At 55.4% G+C, this 21,760-nt stretch overlaps 2 protein-coding genes across 2 annotated transcripts in view; one reads left to right on the top strand and one right to left on the bottom strand.

Annotated features, from left to right (window-relative positions):
• FLII (FLII actin remodeling protein) overlaps positions 1–21,760 on the bottom strand; it is a 167,263-nt gene that overhangs the window by 125,434 nt on the left and 20,069 nt on the right. The window lies entirely within an intron of this gene.
• On the top strand, positions 790–15,419 carry ALKBH5 (alkB homolog 5, RNA demethylase). The gene is made up of 5 exons (XM_062619000.1): positions 790–1,107; positions 1,310–2,147; positions 7,504–7,584; positions 11,719–11,862; positions 13,666–15,419. The coding sequence occupies exons 2-5, from the start codon at positions 1,408–1,410 to the stop codon at positions 13,847–13,849; spliced, it is 1,149 nt and encodes a 382-aa protein (XP_062474984.1). The 5' UTR covers positions 790–1,107; positions 1,310–1,407; the 3' UTR covers positions 13,850–15,419.

Consider the following 21,760-nt stretch of genomic DNA (forward strand, 5'->3'; position numbering starts at 1 on the left):
TCCCCATTCCCGTGCCTCAGTTTCCCATACCAATGCCTCACTTCCCTCATTCCCATTCCTCACTTCCCCCATTCCCATTCCTCACTTCCCCATTCCCGTGCCTCAGTTTCCCATTCCAATGCCTCACTTCTCTCATTCCCATTCCTCACTTCCCCCATTCCCGGTGCCTCACTTCCCCCATTCCCATTCCTCACTTCCCCATTCCCGGTGCCTCACTTCCCCATTCCCATTCCTCACTTCCCCCATTCCCATTCCTCACTTCCCCCATTCCCATTCCTCACTTCCCCCATTCCCATTCCTCACTTCCCCCATTCCCATTCCTCACTTCCCCATTCCCGTGCCTCACTTCCCCCATTCCCATTCCTCACTTCCCCCATTCCCATTCCTCACTTCCCCATTCCCATTCCTCACTTTCCCCATTCCCATTCCTCACTTCCCCCATTCCCATTCCTCATTTCCCCATTCCCGGTGCCTCACTCACTCCCCCCGGCCCCATTCCCTCCACATTCCCCCCGCCCATCCCCAGCTGCCGGGATGCCGGAACCCCTCTGACCCCCCCCCATCCCATTCCTCCGGACCGCCAGGGGGCGATGGCGCCCCGCTGCCCCCACCCCCTCCCCCGCCGCCAGCCAATCCCGAGGTGGGTGGGCGTGGCCTCCGGTTACCGGCGGCTCCGCGCGGCGATGGCGGCGGCGGTGCGCGTACGTGCGTGACGTGCGTGACGTGCGCGCACACGAGGAGCGGTTGGGGGGCGTGGCCTTCGCCGTGAGGGGGCGCGTGCGCGGCAGGGGCGGGGCCTGCACCGGGATGTCGGGCTGGCTCCTGGTGACGTAGCGCGCCGCGGGAAGGGCCGCGACAGACCCCGGTGGCCGCCGACCCCCGCACCGGGCCCGGCACCGGCTCCGGTGTCGTTCCCTCCCCCCCACTTCCCCTTTCCCCTTCCTTCTCCTTCCTCGTTCTCCTCTCCCCGCCATGCGCAGCGCCGCGGGAGCGGGCAGCGCCGGGGCCGCCGCCGCCGCCGCCGCTGGGCATGTGCCAGGCCCGGCCGCCGCGTGAGCGCCGCCGCCGGTACCGGCAGCATTGTCCGCGCCAGCCCCGGGCCGAGCCGTGAGTGTGGCGTCCGCTCGGGCCTCCCGTCCTTCCTCCCCCCCCCCCGTCGCGGTGGGAGGGCGGGAGCCGGGTCCCGTATCGCGGTTGATGGGGGGGGGTGGAACAAGTCGCGATATGGCGGGAACGGGGGGGGGGGTTGGTCCCGTTTCTCACCTCCCCCGGTCCTCACCTCCCCGTCCCTCCGGGGCTCTTCCCGCAGGGCGGCGGGTGCCATGAATAGCAGCTGCGCGTCCCCCGCCGCCGCCCGCCGCCGCCTGCAGCGCCGGGATCGATAGAGGCGGGGGCTGCGGACGCACTATGGCCGGCACCGGCTACACGGACCTGCGGGAGAAGCTCAAGTCCATGATGCCCTACCGGGACGGCCACAAAGGGAGCGGTGGAGGCGGCGGCGGCGGTGGAGGTCTCGCACGGGAACCCCCCGACCCCCCCCTTTACGATCGCAAGCGGCGGCACCAGGAGGATTCCGGCTCCGAGCCCAGCGACTACGAGGAGCAGAAGGAGGAAGAAGAAGCTCGGAAAGTGAAGAGCGGCATCCGCCAGCTTCGCCTCTTCAGCGCCGAGGAGTGCGCCAAGATCGAAGCTCGCATCGAGGACGTGGTGTCCCGGGCGGAGAAGGGGCTCTATAAGGAGCACACGGTGGATCGGGCCCCGCTGCGGAACAAGTATTTCTTCGGGGAGGGTTATACCTATGGGTCTCAGCTGCAGAGACGAGGCCCCGGGCAGGAGCGCCTGTATCCGAGGGGAGAGGTGGATGCTATCCCCGAGTGGGTGCACGACCTGGTCATCAGGAAGCTGGTGGAGCACCGGGTGATTCCGGAGGACTTTGTGAACAGTGCCGTCATCAACGACTACCAGCCCGGGGGATGCATTGTCTCCCACGTGGACCCCATCCATATCTTTGAGAGGCCCATCGTCTCCGTCTCCTTCTTCAGCGACTCGGCGCTTTGCTTCGGGTGTAAATTCCAGTTCAAACCCATCAGGGTCTCGGAGCCTGTTCTCTTCCTGCCCGTCAAGAGGGGAAGCGTCACGGTGCTCAGGTAACCCACCCTCAAGGCCTCCTGTTAACGTGCTGGGGGCTCGGTTGTGTAACGCTCGTCGTGAGGCACGCGGATGCACGGCTCGGGCTTGATCTCACCCGCCTGCAAGCATGCGGGGTCTTGGTGGAAGGGGTATCGGAAGGGTTTGGAGGGGATGGGGGTTTTAGGGATGGAGGGTGCCCTCTCCATAAGGTTTGAGGGGAGTCGTGCTGGGAGCGAGGCCACTTTTGGAGCTGAGCTTTGCCTGTCAGTGGTTAAAATAACACATCGAGACACAAAATGGATCCTCTGCCCATGAGCGGTCAGAGCGGAGCAGCTGGTTGGGATGGGGCTCCTGGGTCTATTCTTAGCTCGGCCATGCCTTCCCGACCTGACCTTAAGCGTGGAGAGGAGGAGGTGTGAATGGCCTCGTCCTCCCAGTCCCTAAACTGGGAATACTGAACCCTCTCCTGCCTGATGCCAATGGGGAGATGGGAGAGCCCTGTGGGAAGGGTTGCTTGGAAGCGCGGCGGGTCACGGGCACAAGGAAGGGTTTTACTGTGTGTTCCTGCAAGCAAAGGAAGAGCTGTGGAGGTGAAATGACCTGCCCAAGGTCATGCAGCCAGTCGGTGGTAAAGCTGGGATTGACACTGGGAAACTGTGCTGGGCAGGCAGGTAAAAGGACAGGGACAGGCAGGATTGTGTGGAGCTGGTACATACGGACCCACTGGTGTCCTGGTCTTAGGGCTTGCGTCTCAAAGCCCAGCACTGGGGCTGCTTAACTCCGTGAGCACCAACCCCTCATGTCCCTGAAGGTCAGAGCGCTCCCTGCCAGGAGCAGGGATCACCTGGCCTCTGCCAGCAGGGCAGAGCTACCAATGGTATCCCCATTTGAGGTTTTAGGTTTGGGGTTGGGGAAGGTCCAGGCTGGTTTTCAGGGCTCCCAAGCAGTAACACAATCCCTTCCATTGGCTTGTAAAGTGATCGCTGCAGGGTTCGGGAAGGAATTCTTCCCCCCACATCCACACAGCCTCACCCGCTGACTGGGGGCATCAATAATAAATGCTGAGCTCTCGCATCGCTTCCCTCTTGGAAAAGCTGCACAAACATGAACTAACCCATGGGGTACCCCCGGCGTTAGGTAACTCGTGTGGATTAGGGAGGGAAGTGGCAGTGGCGCTGAGGATGTTTCCACCCTCGTTTTCCTGCTGGTGAGGTGAACCTTTGTGCTGCCATTCCCTGGCAGGCCTGGGGTAAATACTTGTCCTTCCTTTCAGAGCCAGAGGTCTTTTGCTGAGGACAGGGAGAGCGTTTCCTTGCTCAGAAGCACGCTGGCAGAGCTGTTAGTGCAGGCTCGCTCTGGAGTCTTGCAGGCAAAGCCACTAGGAAAACTCACGGCTTTCCAGCCAAAGCAGGATCAGGACTTGCAGTGGAGCATTAGAGGTGCTTTGCTCTGCTCCAGGACCAGGAACTGATGTTTTCTGGTGCCGTATCCTCACTTTTCCCTCTGTAACTTCCGGGAAGAGGCAGCTGACTCAGGGCTCAGGGGTTGCAGAGGGTGTCTCCCAGGCCTGTGTGTTTGGGTCGTTGGCCAGGTCACCTGGGTGCTGTAATCAGTTTATTAACTGAAGCAATGGTACAAATCAAACCAAGAGAGCTTGTTTTCCTTCCAAACAGAAGGGTTGCTTTCTACCCCACCGCAGGCCATTTATTCCCTAGCTTAATCCCGGTTAGAAGTTCTGCTCTCCAGCAAATAATAGCCTTTAAAACAGGGATTATTTCAGTTTTGGTACTGCAGTTAGCAGATACTTAGCACTCACTTAAGAGATTCTGCCAAAGTGATTGTTCTATGATGATATGATCCTGGCTGGATGGGAGTTCCTGGACTCCGCTCTGCCCTTCTAACCCTGGCAGTTTAGGGAGAGGTGCAGACCCTCGGCAGGCTCTCAGGGGTCTATATCCCAAATCCAGCCCTTGGTCGTGTTAAAGTCAACTCCCCAAACTTGGCTTGTTCTCCTCTCAGTAAACAGTTCCTGAAGGCAGTTGCCCTGGAGATAGGGAAACGGCGCAGATAGAAATGGCATGCTTGTAATGTCTGTGATTCCAGTGCTGCTGGGGCAGTGGCTGCTGCCAGCAGTGCAGCCACATGGCTTTGGTTACCGTGTGGAAGCCGTGAGGATCTAAAGAAAGCTGTTGGAGCTCTTCTCTGTGCCCTCACATTGGCCTCAGGCTGTCCCCGGGTCATGTCTGTCCTGTTCCTGCCTGTTCCAAGCTGCCCTCCACCTACCCAGCAGGGAGTACGCAGAGGGGCATTCCCCATATACCTCCTTTGACTCTGTTTGCTCATCCTGTGGTGTTTGCAAGCAGTGAACCTGCCCCAGACTCACTGGAGAGCATTCATATCTCAAGAACTTTGCCTTTAAAAGGTGGAAACGAGATTCTCCTGCCTGGGCTGAGCACCTTTGCCAGCAGGGCAAAAGGCTGAGCCACTCCACCACCTGCTAATGAGTCCTTTGCTCTTCCAGCAAAGCAGTTCTCCCTCTCTTTTCACAAGATTGGCCCTTGTAGGCTTGACTTAAAGGAGAAGATGACCTCTTCCTTTTCGTTTTGGCTTATAGAAGACAGCCTCCTCCAGCCCCTGTTGTCTAACAGCACCAGGAGGCGGATGCTCCTTCAGGTTTGTCCCGCTGCCAGCCAGGCTAAAAGGAGGTGGCAGGAGCTCCTCGCTCTCTCAGGCAGAGTTAAGTGGGGTTTCAATCCTGTCTGGACCTTGTTTGTGGGTTTTCTTTTTCTGCCTATAATTTGATAAGCATCGATCGATGGAAGCAGTGGGAAGGAGATGGAGGAATTTGCCTGTTCATCTGGGGAACATGTGCTTTGACAAATGCTTAGGCTGGATAAAAGGAATTGGGGGGGGGTGTTGCAGAGCTTGTGTGATGTACAGGCTTCTCTTCTGCAGCTGGGGAGTGCTCCGTGTTGTAAGAGCAGTGGCAATGGCAATGTGATGTTTGTGTCTCCTGTTGTCTCAGGGTAGCGTAACCAGAGCTGGTTGCAGTCTGAGGATGAGCCTGCTTTCTTCCCAGCCACAGGAATCTCTCCACAGCTGCCTGGATTAGATGCTTTTCCCAGAAAAGTCTGATCCCTCAGGACAGGCTGTTGGTGCAGGGGAAGTTCTGTGTGTGTGCCAGTGGTGAGGAGATAAATAGATGTGTTCAAGCTCTGCTTGAGCTGGTTGGTGCCACAGCCATGGTTTGTGGCAGCAGCATCCCTGAACCACAAGTAAAGCCCTGAGCTGCTCAGCCCTGTGATGGGCCAGTGTGTGAGGTCCCCCTGCCTGTCCTCAGCCCCTGGAAACACATCCCATTAGATGCAGAGCTCCAGGGCCTCCTTTCGGGTGGTGTTTGTACAGAACCCCCTGCTTTCATCTCCACGTGAATCAGTTGTGTTGTGGCTCAGCAGCAGCTCTTCTGGACTGGAAAAGGCTCGGGCAGGAGCTGGGGGTGTGAGATGTGACAGGTTGGTGAGGAGCTGGGGTGGGAGCTGCGGGAGTGTGTGGATGGCACCTGCACCTCCCCATGTTCTTCTGGGAAAACGCTTTAGGCTGGAGACTTGATGCTTGGGTGTTCTCATGAAGAGAGGTTTAGGGTTTTCCTTCCCAAGTTGTCTCTTCCTTCATGCTGTGGGTTTCTTCTCTGGGTGAGAAATGTCTGGGTAGACCTTCAATGTCATTACAGGTGTTTTGTCCCATGTCTCTCCCTTGGCACATCATCAGGATGCAGCAAGGCCAGGCAGAGGGTGAGAACACGTAAGTGTGACAGAACCAAATAAGCTTTTTCTTCCATTTCTCTGCCTGGCTTTGCCTGTGCAAACCTTGCTGACATTTCCTCATGGAAAGCACAGGGCTGGAATAGACCTTTTCCCTGATGTTTGTCATGTCACTGAGGATGCACTGGGTTGAATGTTAACATGGGTGATATTAATGAATTCACTGGAGCTTGACGCAGAGGTTCCTGGAACATAATAGAGCATCATTATAAACCCCTTCTCATAATGCTGCTGTCCTCTGCGGTGCCTCAGAGGCTGGGGTGGGGGGGGGAATGGACATCAACCCCTGTATTAACAGGTCAGCTCTTAGCCTTTTAACTCCCTTCTCAAAGCAGTAAATCTGTCCTTAAGGTGTGTTTCGCACTGAGTGGGTGGGTTATCTAACCAGATAAAGCAAACCTGGTCCTGTCCTGGCTTGTGTGTGATCTGCTCTGGGATAACCTGGAAGCTGCTGAGCCAGTGCAGCAGCCCCTTCATGGTAAAGCCTGATGGGGACAGTGGGCTCTGTGGCTTCTGCTTCAGGTTAAACCAGCGTGGGGTTGTGCTACCTTTGTGTGGCTTCAGCAGCCTTCACCCAAGTCCCTCCAGAGGTATTCCTGTGCTTTTCAGAGGTATTCCTGTGCTTTTCAGAGGTATTCCTGTGCTTTTCAGAGGTATTCCTGTGCTTCTCAGAGGTATTCCTGTGCTTCTCAGAGGTATTCCTGTGCTTCTCAGCTCTTTCAGGAGGCTCTGAAGATATCAAACTTCTCTTTAACCCATCCTGGGCTCTAGAAGGCTCTGCAGTGAGCAGACACTCCAAGCAGCAGGTAGAGGGCAGGCCCACCATCCACGGGAGTGATGAGATGTGCTCCCGCAGGAGCAAAACACTCCTACTGAGTACAGCTGCTGTGTGGCCATGTAGCTGCTTGATCCCTCAGTCCAGGTCTCTGTCTTGCCCCTTGGCAGGGAGATTTTGAGGGGTTTGCAGCTCTATTTGCAGGTCTGGATGTGAAGGTTACCCCATGTGCCTTGTGTTGGGGTTGGGCTGTGCTGGGGGGTGATGTTCGTGTTGTGGCTGAGGTTGTGCTGCATCAGGGAGGATGAGGGTGCTGAGATGGCAGCATCTGTGTCTAGGTGATGGGGGTGAGAGCCTTGACCCCCTCTTTGACTAACAAATCAGGATGCATTCGTGTCTGGGTGTGCTGCACATCTCAGCCAGGAAAGGTGGGTTTCCCTGGGGGCACGTGTTTGGGGCAGTGTGCTGAGTTTTGATCCTTGAAGCAGCTGAATTTGTGCTCCCATAAACTCATTTCCTACGTGTCTTATTGCACAGTGTTGTGGCAGGTGGCTGTTTCCTCTGGTATACACTAAGAAATTGAGTAAAAAACCCCCAAACAACCTTCTTTTTTTGAAGTTTCTTCCTTCTTTTAAGTCTTGCTCCTGTGTGCCAGGGAGAGCGGTGTTTGGAGGAGGAATTCCTGCTGGAAGTTAGGGAATGGTTGGCCAGACTGAGGTGTTGGGGCTGCTTTCTGCCTGTCCTTTTCTCACAGTGGCTTTCTGTTTTTGTTGCCAGTGGCTATGCAGCTGATGAAATCACACACTGTATTCGACCACAGGACATCAAGGAGAGGAGAGCAGTCATCATCCTTCGAAAGTAAGTGTTGAAGCCCTCTGGACACCGAGATAAACTCGGATGTGATGTGATGTGCTTTAGAGATACACTTTAAAACTGCCTTACTTGTTAATTTGCTGGCTTGATCTTCCATCTTGATTAGCTGTCACTCTCATGCTCACTGATGCCATACCTATGGTGGAAGTAGGTGGAACTTGTTACTGCAGAGTTAATCACTTCTTGGCTCTGTGCAGCACTGCTTCATTGTAATGCCTGGGTTTGCAAGCCCTGTTTGTGTCCCAACACCTGGGTTTTGTTACCTGCCTAGCTGCAAACAGCTAGAGTTTCAAACTCTTGTTTGGGGCCATGTATTCAGGTGTCTGATCATACGATACCCACACCTGTGAGTTACCTTCCTGGTCCTTTGGAGCTGATGCTTACGATGAGGAATCAGCTTTAAAGCAGATAAAGTTTTCTTGGTAGCATGGCTTTTGTTTCCTGGAGAGGGAGAGGACAACACTGGCTGCGAAGGGAAATAGATGCAGTGAATTCAGTGATCGCTTTACAGAGCCTGTCCTTCAAGTCGCTGGTGGGAAGCCAGGTCCTGGAAGCTGTTTAGAAGATACACTGCCTTGATGGCATTTCATCAACCATCAACCAGTGCTTGTTCCTAAAGCCTCTAAGAAAATGGAGGAAAAAATAAGCCAACCCTATCCCAAGCTCCCTCAGTTTAACCTTCTTTTGTGCCCAGAAATGTCCTCTCTCGTCAGTTCCTTCTCCTAGGAGATGGAAAAATGTGACTGCCACACACACTGACCCGTGCTGATTGTGCCATAGAAGGTGTTAGCAGTAATTCTGCTGTCAGGAAATCTCTCTGCAAGTGAAAACACACGATTTGAGTGCTGTGAGCCCAACTGAAAGCATGGGCATTGGTGGCAGGGCTGCAGTTGCCCAGGCTAGCAGGCAAGCGGTCTAGGTTCAGACTTGCTGAGCTTTCGGATGGCGTAGTTGGTTTCAGAACAAGTTTGGCACCGTTGTGAAGATAGGGCCCAACGCCAGTGGAGTGGAGTTGGACATCTGGTTAGAGAGACCCCTGAAAGGAAGGCAAGGAAAACAGCAGCCTTGAGGCATTAACCAGGCAAAATGAGCCCAGACCCAGGGAGGCAGGATGAGATGTGGCAGGTGATAGAGTGGGATGAAAGATTAGAGCCAAACCATTCCATAGCTGGTTATTGCCACATGGGGTTTAAGGGTTGTGATAAGAACTAAAAGGCTCTTGCATTCGTGTTGTTGGTTGCTGCAGCCCGTGACAAGCAGTGTGAGTGCTGATAGACACCAGTGGAAGGCATCTCAACTCTACTAGTTGGGCTTTGGGATAGAGAAGAGAAGCTTCTGTATTAGGCTGTGGAGCAGTTCCCTCAGAAAGACTTGGCTAAATCAGCTAAAGCTGCCCAAATGATGCAAATACCCAGCACACTTGTTTAAACCGCCTCTTCCTCTTGGTTTTCTGCCATCCTCTGTAAGCTGAGGGTGTCGAGTTGTTTCAGTCTTGCCTGAATGCCCTCGATGTGCATCTGGGTGGACACGTAGAGCTGCAGAGAACCACCCAGCCGACCTGGTGCGTGGCTGCTGAAGAGACAAAGCTGTTAGCTCCTAGCAGAGCGGATCGGCTGGTCTTGCTTAGCCATCCTGTAGCCCTGGGTCCTTCTGTCTTCCCCTCATTTCAGGGCCCTGATTCACTTAGTGTTAGAGCAGAAGTGTGTGCCCGCTCACACACGGACAGCAATGGGAGGCTGAATGAAACCTCACCAGGCTTTTCTCTCTTGAGGAGCAAAACGGGAACCCCCTGGTAGTTCTTGATGTGTAATCTCCATAGAGCTCAGCAGCCCCTTGGTGCTTACATGGCAGTTGCCTGGTTGCCAAAGGGTGCACTCTGATGGCTGCTAAATAGAGCTTATTAATTGCTGCTTCTCCCTTGTGACGGCGCGTCTCGTGCATGCGTGCGCGTGCAGCGGGGCTGCGGTGACCTTCCTCTGCCCTCGCATCCCCGCGGCATGTATTCCTGCAGCAAACACCATTCCCCACTCCTGGATCCTGCCACGCTGGGCAGGCTCAAGTAGTGTGTTACGCAAGCAGGAAAACAGCTGCTTCCATTGGTAGCCTGCTAGCATGAAAGGCTTGGGAGCAGCGGACATAAAACTCCTCTTCCTCATCTTCGTGGTAAGGATCAACCCTGAGTTATCCAATGGGATCAGGTCAGTTGGGGTGTAGAGCAGCATAAGCTTCACTGAAGCTGGGATACTTGGCTCTGATTAGGCTGGCAGAGCCTGCTGGGTCCCAGGCATCTGGATCTGCTCTTGCCTGTACTTGGAGTGTGTGGATCCAGAAATGGTTTGCGCTGGCAGTGGCAGAAGGAAGCTGTGGAAGCTGGAGCAGTGGCTGGGATTTGAAGGCTGCTGGGGAGCGGTGTGGTTCCCAAGTAGGTCATAAACACTTGAGTGCTGTAGAGTGATGATATTTACAGTGTTTCCTGCGTGCTGGAGTGCAGGATGGCGGGGAACCAGCAAGGTTTGGAAGCTTTTGGAGCAAGAGGCTGGAGTGGGGAGGAACGGTGCTCTCCTTCCTGAGATGCTGAAGGAGGTAACATGGGAGGTAGGATGGAAATGAAACCTATTGAGATGGGTCTTGAAAGTCATCTGGGAGGGCTTATGCTGCCATGTGTAAACAGTTAACATCAGAATGATTCTATGTAACTTGGACTTTGGTAGGTGATTTGCTCTCCATTTTAGTGTCTTGCTCCTGCAGCTCGTAGCTGCATTGCTCTGTGGACAGGGCGAGCGTGGCTGCTGTTCCTGTGCCCTTGCAGTACACTTGGTGGTTTGGTTTAATTGCAGGCCTGTAGTTGTATTTGAGAGGTATTTAAACCACAGAACTTGTTCAGGGCAGGATCCACAGTGCCTTTGGTGTTCTGCCTGGGCTGGGTCCAGTCCTGGAGCTGGGAACAGCTCAGGATGATGGTGGTGTGGACTAGAGCAGGCAGCTGCCTGTGGAGGTGTTCCTTGTTTCTGGCATGCTGGATGGAGCAGGGTTGCTCTGCTCAGTTTCACAACTGCCAGCATGGCATCACCCTGCTTAACTGAAGAGGCTCTCACAGTAGCAGAGAGGAAGTTTGGCAACCGCCTGTACTTCCTAATGGGATTTTAGCTTGGGTTTCTTCTGTGGAAACCTCCCTCAGGTGCTGAACTTTAGCGCTAGAGAGCAAGTAGGAATTCTCCTCTTTGTATCACCCAAACCCCTTACATATTCAGCTCTCAGCCAAAGGAGGGAGACAGGCTGCAACAAAAGGATCAGGGTGCTTTTCCTTCTGGGATTTGCTTGCATCCTCCTGGAGGTGGCATTCTGGAGCACCAGCACCACCTCCGGGTGTGTTTTGCCCATTCTTAGCCTTCAGTCTGTGTTTTAGCAGAGCTTCAAAGTTGAGCTGGTAACTGTGCTTTGCTTGGAGATGGTGATAGAGCTGTGATAAACTACACCAAGTGCTCATTCCTGCTGCCTCCCTCCCCCTGTGCATGGCTACAGCAGTGCCTGATCCAGCAGCAGCTCTGCTTTGGGACGAGCTGTGCTTGCTCTCTGGTGCAGCTTGAGCGTGTTCTGTGCTGCTGGAAGGGATGTGGGTGCAGCTTCTCTTGGCCAGGCCTTCTCCTGACTCGTGCTTCAACTCTTCACACCTCTTAGTCAAGCTGAGAAACGCCTGACCCCATGAGAACTCCAGGTAGGAGGGAGTTTCCACCTGGAAGCAGTTATTACTGATGGAGGTGATGATGAATTTCACAGGTGGCTTAACAGGAGCTGTGAGTTATCGACTGTGATTTCATAGGATTTCACAAGTGCACCAGTGCCTCTATCCCATAACCAGTATTCTGGTGAGCCTGGCACCATCGGTGTTCCCCTCATATATCCCTCTAACCAAGGCAGCAAAGGTTAAAGCTGAAGGTTCAAGTGTCAGGAAGCTGCAGCTTGTTCTGCTGTTGGGTGTAAATAGTCCTGACCCTCTTCCCGAGCTGTGTGGCTGGGACTGAAGGTGGTTTCAGCACACCTAGGGTCAATACCTGCTGCAGCACACTCGTGCTTCTGTAGAAGCTCCTTGCACATTCTCTTCCCTTTAACTATTTGCAGAACAAGACTAGATGCACCTCGACTGGAAACAAAATCCCTGAGTAGCTCTGTGTTGCCACCGGGTTATAACTCAGGAAGCAACCGGGACCAGATCCTGAAACCAAAGCGGTCCCATCGCAAAGCAGATCCTGATGCTGCTCACAGGTAGGATCATCTCTCCTAAAAGCAACGTTTCGGATGCTATCTCTAGGGCTGTGCGTGTCTGTCCCGGTGTCAGATAAGAGAGGCTGCCGAATGCACTTAAAAGCACCCCACTTTGCACCTCCCAGGTGCTTTCAGTAGTGTACAGATGTGCTTTATCAGAACACACGTTCCTCCTGGGCTTGTGGAGGCTAAGCTCTGGCTGTAAGCAGCTTACATTGTTTATCCTGTGAGTGGCATAATGAAGAAGCAATAGATTTGGCTGGCTCCTGATAATGCAGTCATTCCAAACAATAGTTTCCCTGCAGCTAATTATTTTTGACCTCTATTGCCAAGCAACCTGTGCAGCTGCGTTAGACTATATTATGAAAGCAATCTTGGGAGGGAGAAAGGGAGGGTTTGCTATCTGGGAAGGGTGAAGGTCGTCTTGGGAAGCTTCTCAGGCCTGTTTTGGTTCCCGAGCTGCATGTGTGTGTAACCAGACTGTGTGAATGTGTGAGCCTGACCTTCAGGAGAGCTCCTTGCTGAGGAGCCTGAGCTCTGCAGCAGAGCTTCCCTCAAACACCACCTTGCTCTGTGTGAGCGTCCCGGTAGCCGTGAGGGATAATCCTGCTCTTCTCCAATTCCAAATGCTCCTGAGGACCGTGCTGTGTTCTCTGCCTGTCATGTGGAAGGCATGGTTTGGGCCTGGGGCTTGGCTCTGCTCTCCCAGCCCGTGTTTCAACCTGTCCTGGAGGGAGGCGGGTGGGGATGGTGTGTTTATGAGCAGTGTTCATTCACCTGCACTCTGCCTGACCGGGGAGGAGCAGCAAGAAGAGGAGCCTGCGGATGAAAGCTGGGAGCACGCAGTGGGCTGGTGTGTGATTAGAGAAGCGATCACGCAGAACAAATCTGTGCATCTCCCAGAGCTGCTCGGCAGCCTGCTGGGAGCAGGGAGGCTGTGGCTGCCCCATCCCTGGCAGTGTTCAAGGCCAGGTTGGACACAGGGGCTTGGAGCAAGCTGCTCCAGTGGAAGGAGTCCCTGCCCGTGGCAGGAGGTTGGGACTGGGTGAACTTTAAGGTCCCTTCCAACCCAAACCATTCTATAACCTGATCAGGGTGTGGGGCATAGATGCCTGCAGCAGATTGATGGGTATCAAAAGCCTGGTTTTGTCTTCCTTTGGCCTCAAAACCCCAAGTGTAACATAGGTAACCAGCATGGATATCATGTAGTGGTATCTCTTTATGGAACTCAGCAGTTGCCACTTAGGATATAATAAGTGGTGTGTGCAGCCCTCCAGCCCTGTCCTGCTCCAAAGCAATCACAGACAAGAGCAGAGGCAGCAAAGCTGTAGTAGAAAGTAGAAATAACAATTGCCCTGTGCTGATGTTTGAGAGGACAAAGAAGCTCAGAGCTGGGGTTTGATCCTGCACCACAAGCACCCCAGCAGCTTAAAAAGGAGCCCAGCTCTCTGCTGCGAGTTCTCCTATAGGAGAGACAGAGCCTTCTTCCCAAGGGATGTTTCTTGAAGCCACAAGCTGCACTTAGAAAGAGGTGACTGGGCTGTTTGGAAGTGTTCCTGATGGAGGTAAGGACCAAAACTTGCTTTGGGAAGGGGAAAACCGTGCACCATCAAAAGCACAATTCCCAGCTTCCCTGTGGGAGGTGCAAGGGGGTGGTCTGTTCCTGCTGTGCTCAGTGCCCAGGACTGGGAAAGCGATGTGGAAACAGTCAGTCACAGCGCTCAAAGTGTGCAGAGCTACACAGGGAATGCTGAAATCCCACCGTGGATGTGCTCACGCTCCCTTCTTCCTCTTTTCCCATAGGCCACGGATTCTAGAAATGGATAAAGAGGAGAACAGGCGCTCGGTCCTCTTACCAAAACATAGGAGAAGGAGCAACTTCAGCTCCGAGAACTATTGGCGAAGGTCTTACGAGTACACGGAGGACTGTGACGAGGAAGAGGAGGATGGAAGCCCAGCCAGGAAAGTTAAGATGAGGCGACACTGAGGATTGCACTTTCCAGGCTCGTAGTGGAGCCGCTTGGCCTCCAGTCTGTGAAAACTCTCTCTTCCCTCTGGCTATCTTCCATCTAGCTTCAGTTTTGGTTTTTCCTTTCAGGCTGAAGAGTAAACAGGAAGGATCCTAGCGATTTGCTTTGATGAATGGAGGAATGCTGAGACATACAGCAGGATGGGAACATGTCCAGTGCACAGGGTGCCCTGAGTCATGGGGTCAAACGGGCATCTCTTCCCTTAGGAAACAGATAAAGTGATGGCAGGCTGTCTGGTGGGATTGCTTTTGAAAACACCAAAAAAGTTTCCCCGTTTCGTTGTGCAGGATTCAGGAATTGTATTTTTTTTTGGGGGGGGGGGTGTGTTTCTTTTCTTTGCTTTAACTTTCCTCCTTTCCACATGGTCTAAATGTAACGTTTGACCCCAGGAGCTGAAACTCGCTGCGGTGGCCTCGGATGTGCTTCACCAAAGGGCTCCTTGGTCTGCTCCGACCTGGTTGTTGTTGGGTTTGGTTTAAGGATGCCCTGCAGTAACTGGAAGTTTGAAGCTTTGCAGACCCCTCTTAACTGCGGTTGATTTCAAAGGGTTTAGGACATTTTTTTTGTTGCACTTTAGTACCAGTTTTAACATAGGTTTCCTTTCCAGTCCCTTTTCCCAAGCCAGCGTGGGCTCGCACAGTTCCCTGTGCTGCCCTCTCCGAGAGGAATGTACTTGAGCTCTGGTTTCTCAGTGCTGGTCTGATGAGGAGTGTGTTTTGCTTGAGGAAGAAGGAAACGTGTCTGGCTTCAGTGAGGCTGGCCCCAGGTCCATATTGGAGCCCTGGGACTGCTGAGGGAGTGATCACATTGAGTACATGCTGCTTCCCAGAGCTGGGGATAGCAAAGAGGAATAGGAGAGTTGCTGTGCTTGTGAAGGACGTTTGCCTTGGGACCCCCTGGGAAGCGCTGTTCTCCATGCCTGGGGGACTGGCTTTCACCCCCCTGCCCCTTTAGGTGGAGAGAGTTGAGGTGATGCAGCATCCCATCCCAAGGGATGCGCTCTGATGGAGCAGGAACAGGCACTGCCATGGCCTCGGGCAGCTCTGCTGCAGAGTGTCCCCTCCAAGGCTGGCTCTGGGAGCGGGGACACTGCAAGGGTCTAAGCTTGGCCTCAGTTCAGTGCATTCAGCAGTGGTTGCCCACCTCCTCCTGGCTTTATCCCTGCCTGTATTCCTGGGGCAGGGAGTTTTCTGCTTGCTACAGGGAAGACCCAGGCGTTGGGCCCCATGGCGTTAGCATTAGATTGCTGCCTTCCTCCTCTCCCTCCCGGCTTGCGTTAGCCCAGACCAAAGCCTCGGTGTGTTCCCAAAGCTTTGGGGCCCAAGAGCATCTTTAGAACCCTACTTTTAAGAGGCTTCCTCCGGTTGATTCCTTGAACCCAAGCGTTGGCAGTTGTAAGGAGTAGTCTTCTTTTTAAACCCCCGCTGCTTTGCCCTCCTCCCAGGTGTAGTTTCTCTTCGTGTCGTGTCCCTCTCACACTTCGTGGCCCGCACGCTCGGCAATAAAAAGATGTAATCTCTTTTGAAACCCGGTTTGCTGCTGTCTTGAGGGGCTCCCAGTCAAACCCCACCACGCCAAGCGCTGCTCCTCGCAGTGCCCTTTGCTGACATCTAGGTCTTGGGTGTCCTTTGCCTTCCCCGTTGACTCCTGTAGCTCCTGCCCCTCTCCTGTTGTTGGGGTCGCTGCTCAGGCTGGATCTAGTGGTCACGTTAGTACAAAGGAGCTGGCTGTCACCTGCAGCACAGAGCTGATGTGTGGAGCGTTACAGGTGGGGCTCTCACTGCCTGTCTCTTGTTAGTAGGTTGGTTTCCTGGTGACAGCCACTGTTGGCTCCGTACGGAGGTAGAGGCGCAGAACCTGGTGTTGTCTGCCCGGAGATCTGAAAGTCAGTGCTTCTGCTGCTTCTGAACCCTTTAAAACCCCATTTCCAGACCACGTTTAGCATCCAAAGGGGTGTTCCTCACCCTCCCACCTTTCTGCAGAGAATCCAGGCCAGCTCTTGGCTACACATCCACTGTTTTGGAAAGCCTGGCATTCCCCTGATAGCGAAACCACATGCAGGGAGCAGCGATCCCTTCTCCTCCTCATGGCTGGTGCAGATATCTCCGGCGAGCTGGGGACCTGCTAGCAGGATGCCTGCAATGCCTGTTGCCAGTTGTCTTCCTGGCTTCATCCTGGATGTGTCCCGGTGTCAGGTCTGATGTGGGTGATACCGATGGTTGCAGTGCTCACTGCCAGGCTCTGCACAACCAGCTCTTCCCCACCAGCTTCCAGTTCTACACCTACCTCTGCAATAGGGATGCTGTACCTTGGTGTCAGCTCGAAGCTGGAGGCAGCCTGGCTTTCCAGGGCTGCTTTCCAGAGCAGGAATCCCATGGGATGAGGTGTTGGCTTTGTCTCCACTGAAGGCTGAACAAGACATCCTGAGGTCTCACTCCTCAGCCTTACTTGCATCCTCTAGCCTGGTACCATCACCTCATCCAGTCTGTGTGTGCAGGTATCCTTCCTCTCCCACCTTGTTTTGCTGTGGAGCAAAAACTCTTCCCCTCTTTTCTTCCTCCCTGCCCCACATCCCCGCAGTGGGTCTGAGCTGGTGGGTGTGGTTGGAGGGACAAGAGGAGCTCCTCACCACTCTTCTCACGTGTTTTCAACCTGGTTGGCTGGGGCTTGACACCTTGGAGTGAGAACGGGGCACAACCAGCCTGACCTGTAGCATCTCCTGGGTGTCCCCGGCGTGTGGGCAGGCCACCTTCCCCTCTTGTACAGACATTTTCTATAGACAGATGTATATGTGTAGATAACATCGTTTTTTAACTCTTTTGCACTGAACAACAGCAGAGTGAATCCCTGATTCCAAACACATTTCCATAGGGATCCAGGCGTTTGGATCCCCAACTGCAACCTACCTGCAAAGCTGTAGCTCTAATATTGGTGATACCCATACCTCTTCTCTGTCATTGGCTGTGTTGGGCTTCAGGTCAGGCTGGTGCCATGGGTCTGGAGTGTGGCGAGCTCTGGTGTAGAGCCAAAAGTCCTCCCCAGCCTCATGCACGGACCTGACCCCGTTGGCTTTGTTGTATCTGTTCAGTCCCGTCGTGCAGTCCCACCTCCTCTCCATCCACCCACAGCGTGTCATTGGTGTAACCTGCTCATCCCGAAACTGGGAATAAGGCTATGTTCAGTGTGACGATCCCATACACCCACAGCCCAGACCGGGAGAACTGTCTGTCTTAAGGAAGGGGGGAGAAAGTGGGGTCTGTCCCTGCTTTGGTGGGGTTCATCCTGCTTTGGTGGGGTTCATCCTGCTTCAGTGGGTTCCATCCCCTCAGTTCTGCTAAGAGCAGGAAGAGCTGGGGTCTCTCACTGTTAGCTGTATCTCTTGGAGGCTCAGGGATGGAACTAAAGCTCTTACATCCATGGAGTGGGCTCCCTGTGTCCATAGGAAGGGCTGTTTGCTGGCTCTAAGAGGGGAGCTGCAGGCAGAGCCCGGCTTGCCACGTCTGCTTCCACACTTGCTGAACCCTCATCCAGATGGTAGGAGAGAGCTGGTGTTTCCACAGGCTTGCCTCATCCCAAGGGATCACTCATGGAGACGGGCATCCATTGGGATGAGCGCTCTGACCTCTGCCTTTTGAAGCTGTTGGTACCAGCGCTCACCCCATGGATCAGAACGCATTGAGGAGGGCATTGGGGGGGGGGAGACCCCACCAGCAGCAGAAAGTCTTTTACTGGCCCAAAGTGATCCCTTTCCCAGCGGGAAGGAGAAATCCTCAGTTGGGAAGCATCTCAGCTTCCTTTTCCCACCACACTTCACTTTCTGACTTTGAATTTTAGGGTTTTCTCTTTTTTTTTTCCTAAAGAATTTAATATCACCCCCCCCCCCTTTTTTTTTTGTTTTGTTACAAATAACAAGAAATAAAGAAAAGTGGCAATATTTTTTTTCCGGAAGCTTTTCCTAGGAAAAAGCCGGGGTTTGTATCAAAGTTGTACAGTTGAGACGTTTGGGATACGAGAAGTACTGTGTGAAACGCTGTAAATGGGGCAGAGATTATTTTCTGTACAGGCTGACAAAGGGGGGGGGGGGGGAATCGTTGGGATTCCCGTTGGTTTCTTGGGAAGGATTCGGTTTTTTGCTGGTGGGGGTTGGAATTCCACCTTTTCATGGTTATTACTTTGGGCTTTTGGTTGTTTTGTTTTTTTTTTTCCCTTGTATAGATTGCTGCATTAATTGAATAAAAGCAGAAAGCATCGCTCGGGCTCTGTGGTGGTGCTGGTGGATGGGAGCTGTGTCCTGCTTCCCGACAGCAGGAACGGGGCTGTGGGAGCTGCTGCTAAATTAAGGGAGTCTCCGTCTCCCTCCAGGGATGGGGCGGCCAAATGGAGTGTGTCCCTCCTGTGCTGCCCTAGAAAGTGGGGATGGGGCTTGCTGCCTTCCTTCCCTGTTCCTTCCTTTCCCTCTTTCCTTCCATTCCTCCTTTCTTCTTCCCTCCTCCTCTCTTCCCGCCTTCTTTCTTCCTCCCTCCTTCCCTTCCCCTTCTTTCCTCCTTTCCTTCCTTCTCCCTTCCCTCCTTCCCTTCCCCTTCCATTCCCCTTCCCTCCATTCCTCCTTCCTTCTTCCCTCCTTTCCTTCCTTCTCCCTTTCCTTGTTTTCTTCCTTCTCCTTTCCCTCCTTCCCTTCCATTCCCCTTCCCTCCTTCCTTCTTCCCTTCTTTCTTCTTCCTTCCCTCCTTTTCTTCCTTCTTCCCTCCTTTCTTCCTCCCCCCTTCCCTTCCTTTCCCTTTCACTTCTTCCCTCCTTTCCTTCCTTCTCACTTCCCCTTCTCCCATTCCCCTTCCCTTCATTCCTCCTTTCCTTCTTTTCCCTTTCCCTCCTTCCTTTTTTCTTTCTTCCCTCCTTCCTTCCTCTTTATGTCCTCTCCTTTCTTCCTCCTTCTCTCCTTTCCTTCCTTCCCCATTCCCTCCCTTCTTCCTCCTCCACTTCTCCCACCTCAGGGGCTGGGAAGCAGATACGGACACTGTCCCCCTGCAGCTTCCATAGTACTTGGTCCCCAAATATCCCCAGCACCCCTTGGGGGCTGCATCCTTGCATGGAGCCCCTCGTCCTCCCTGCCCTGTGCCTTCCTCCTGCAAGAGGAAGATGGAGATGGATGTAAGGGGATGGGGTCTGCCCATCCTCTTCCTGAGCTCCTCCCTGATCTATGTCCTTTCCACCACTTGGTTTCAAGCCTTGGGGCCGTGAGCGGAGGGAGACCCACCCATCCATGAGCCCATCACCAGGGCATCAGGTCAACACCCCCCCTCAGGCCATTTTCCACCCCAAAAGCTGTGTCACTCCGATGTGGCATCACCCCAGGAACGATGTTAGTCAGCAGGGAGGGAGAAGCCCTGCCCTACTTCGGGTTGACTCACCCCAAAGCGGGGTGCAGGGCATGGTTCTCCCCTCACTGTGGGGACAGTCATGGTGATGGGGCATGGATACCAATAGCAGGGGGGCAGCAGGGTGCTGAGCATCCTGCTGCCCAAAGACCCCATAGCTATAGAGGCACTGAATCCAGGGCTCCCTATGGATCAGGGAGCCCTGTGACCATGAGAAACCCTTTGGGAACACCCAGCCTCTCCCATCCCCGTTTTCCTATAGGGAAAACTGGGACTTGGCTTCAAACCCCCCCCCAATCCCAACCCCACAGAGCACCCATAGAGGGCGCCTCCGCCAAAGAACTACAACTCCCATCACCCCCTTGCGCCGACGCATACGTGACGCCAGTGGGCGGGCCCACGCCGCGAAGGCGCGCGCTGATTGGTTGAGACCCTTTGTCCATCAAACACCCCCCCCCTTTTGTGCCCCGCCCCGCCCCGCCGCGGCGGTGCCTGCCCCGGGGCTCGGCGCGCGCGCACCGGGGGACCCGGGACCGGGATCGGGATCGGGATTGGGATCGGGATCCTCCCGCACCCGGAGAAGGATGCGACCCCCGTATCCGACCCCTGCCCGTTCCCTATGGATTCCTCGCTCATTGGCAGCGGTGTTTTGGGGTGCATCCCCGGCTGCAATGGGGGGGGGGGGGGTCAGGTCCTCACCCCGCCCGAGGGTGGGGTATGGGGGGCTGGAGCCCTGTGTCAGCGGGAGGGGATGTGGTGGTGGTCCCTGGGGCTCCCTTTGCACCCCAAGGATGTGTCTCTGGGGGGATACCCGGGGCCCAGCGCTTGGTCCCCCACTTGGTTTCCTGCTGGGGGGGGGGCATCAAACACCCGGGGGGGACCCTGAAAGCCCTCGGGTGCCGGTCCCTTCCCTTGGTGGATGGGTTGTGCCGGGGGGTGCCCCCCATCCCGGGACTCCCATGGTGTTGGGACCACATCGGTAGCAGCAGCCCCCGGCTGAGCCCAGCCCGTGTCCATCCATCCTTTGGCAGCATCCTGGCATCGGACGCTTCCCTGAAGTCCTGGTGGGGACGATGGAGGCACCCCCGGATCCCCCTGGGCGCTGGGATGTGTTGGGATGCCCCACGATGGGGGGGTGTGGGGGTCAGAGCAGCACCCACCACCCCAACACATCCCTATTCTCCCCCAACCCCACTGCTATGGGTGAAGGTCCGGCCGGGACACAAACCTCACTCTGTCCAGAGCCCCCCCCCACTTTTAGTGGGGATGCTCCCACATCCGCATCCCGCCCAAGCAGCCTCCCCATAGGGTCTGCATCCACCGGGACATGGCGGGGGGGGGGCCGGGATCAGCCCCTCTCCATGCAGCCCAGCGCGGGGGCCGCCGGCTGCCCACCTGCCTCCCATTAGCGGTTGTTTTTCCTCCCGAGCTCCAGCAATCCTGGGATTTGCTGTGATTTGGCCGGGAGCGCGCCTTGGCCGGGGCCGGCACAGGCTGCCGGATGCAGCCCCGCTGCCGCCTGGGAGGAAGGGCTGTGGATGGGGGGCTGCCAGCGGGTCCCCCGTGGGGATGGAGCTGCAGGGAGGGCAGCGCTGTGGGGCTTCGCTGTCGTTGTCGTGGTGGTGTCCAGCCTAAAGCATCCCTGCTCCTGCCGTCATCCTCCGGTGCAGCACGCATCCCGATGGGATTTGGGGTGACGCTGCCACATAGACCCACAAGCACCCACTAACTCGGCCCCCCCCCCCCCCCGAGCCACACTGGGACCCTCTGGATGGAACAGGGATGTTGCCACGCTCCTAAAGGTGTCCCTATGGAGGGGAATGGGAGCCAGGAGGTGACGGTGGCTGTGCCAGCGGGTGCAAAAAGCTGCCCCAGACAAAGGGATCAGGTCAGGATCCGGCCAGGCTGGCTCCGGCGCCCTCCCTATCATCCCATCGCGCTGTCGCTGCTCAGCCAAGCTGCCCTCGGGGCTGCTTCTCCCCCCCGTCACCGATGCCCTCACCTTAGGGTGTCCCCTGTGTCCCCCCATCGCCAGGCGCCTCCCGGCCGGCGTGCCCAGGCATGCCATGGATGGCCAGGACTTCCTTGGGAAGGTGCCTGTGGGCACACGGCTCCAGCAGGGACATCCCTGGCACCGGTGGGTCTTGCTTGCCTGGTTCTGCCACCCGGCACCGTGGACCCCCAGGGATGTTGTGGTGAGGATGAGCTGGATCCCACTTCCTCCTAGGGCTTCCGCGCCTTGGGTATGGGGTTAGAGTGGGGGTCCCTTGCCCACTGGGTGCAGGCTCGGATCGACCCCAGCCCTTGGTTTGGCTGGGTTTGGGGGTATCAGGTGGGAACTGGGTGAGCAGTGACGTCCCCCTCCCTAAGGACCGCGTTGGTGGCACCTTGACGAGGCAGCATCCTCACGGCCCTCCATCCCGGGGTGAAGCTCTGGCCGTGGGGTGAGAGGGGGGGAGTTTGGGGTGGATGTCCTGGCTCTGACCTGCCCGT

This window comes from Pezoporus occidentalis, unplaced genomic scaffold, assembly GCF_034315485.1.
Source record: "Pezoporus occidentalis ecotype Australia unplaced genomic scaffold, CSIRO_AGI_Poc_V1 ctg208, whole genome shotgun sequence".
Classification (NCBI taxonomy): domain Eukaryota; kingdom Metazoa; phylum Chordata; class Aves; order Psittaciformes; family Psittacidae; genus Pezoporus; species Pezoporus occidentalis.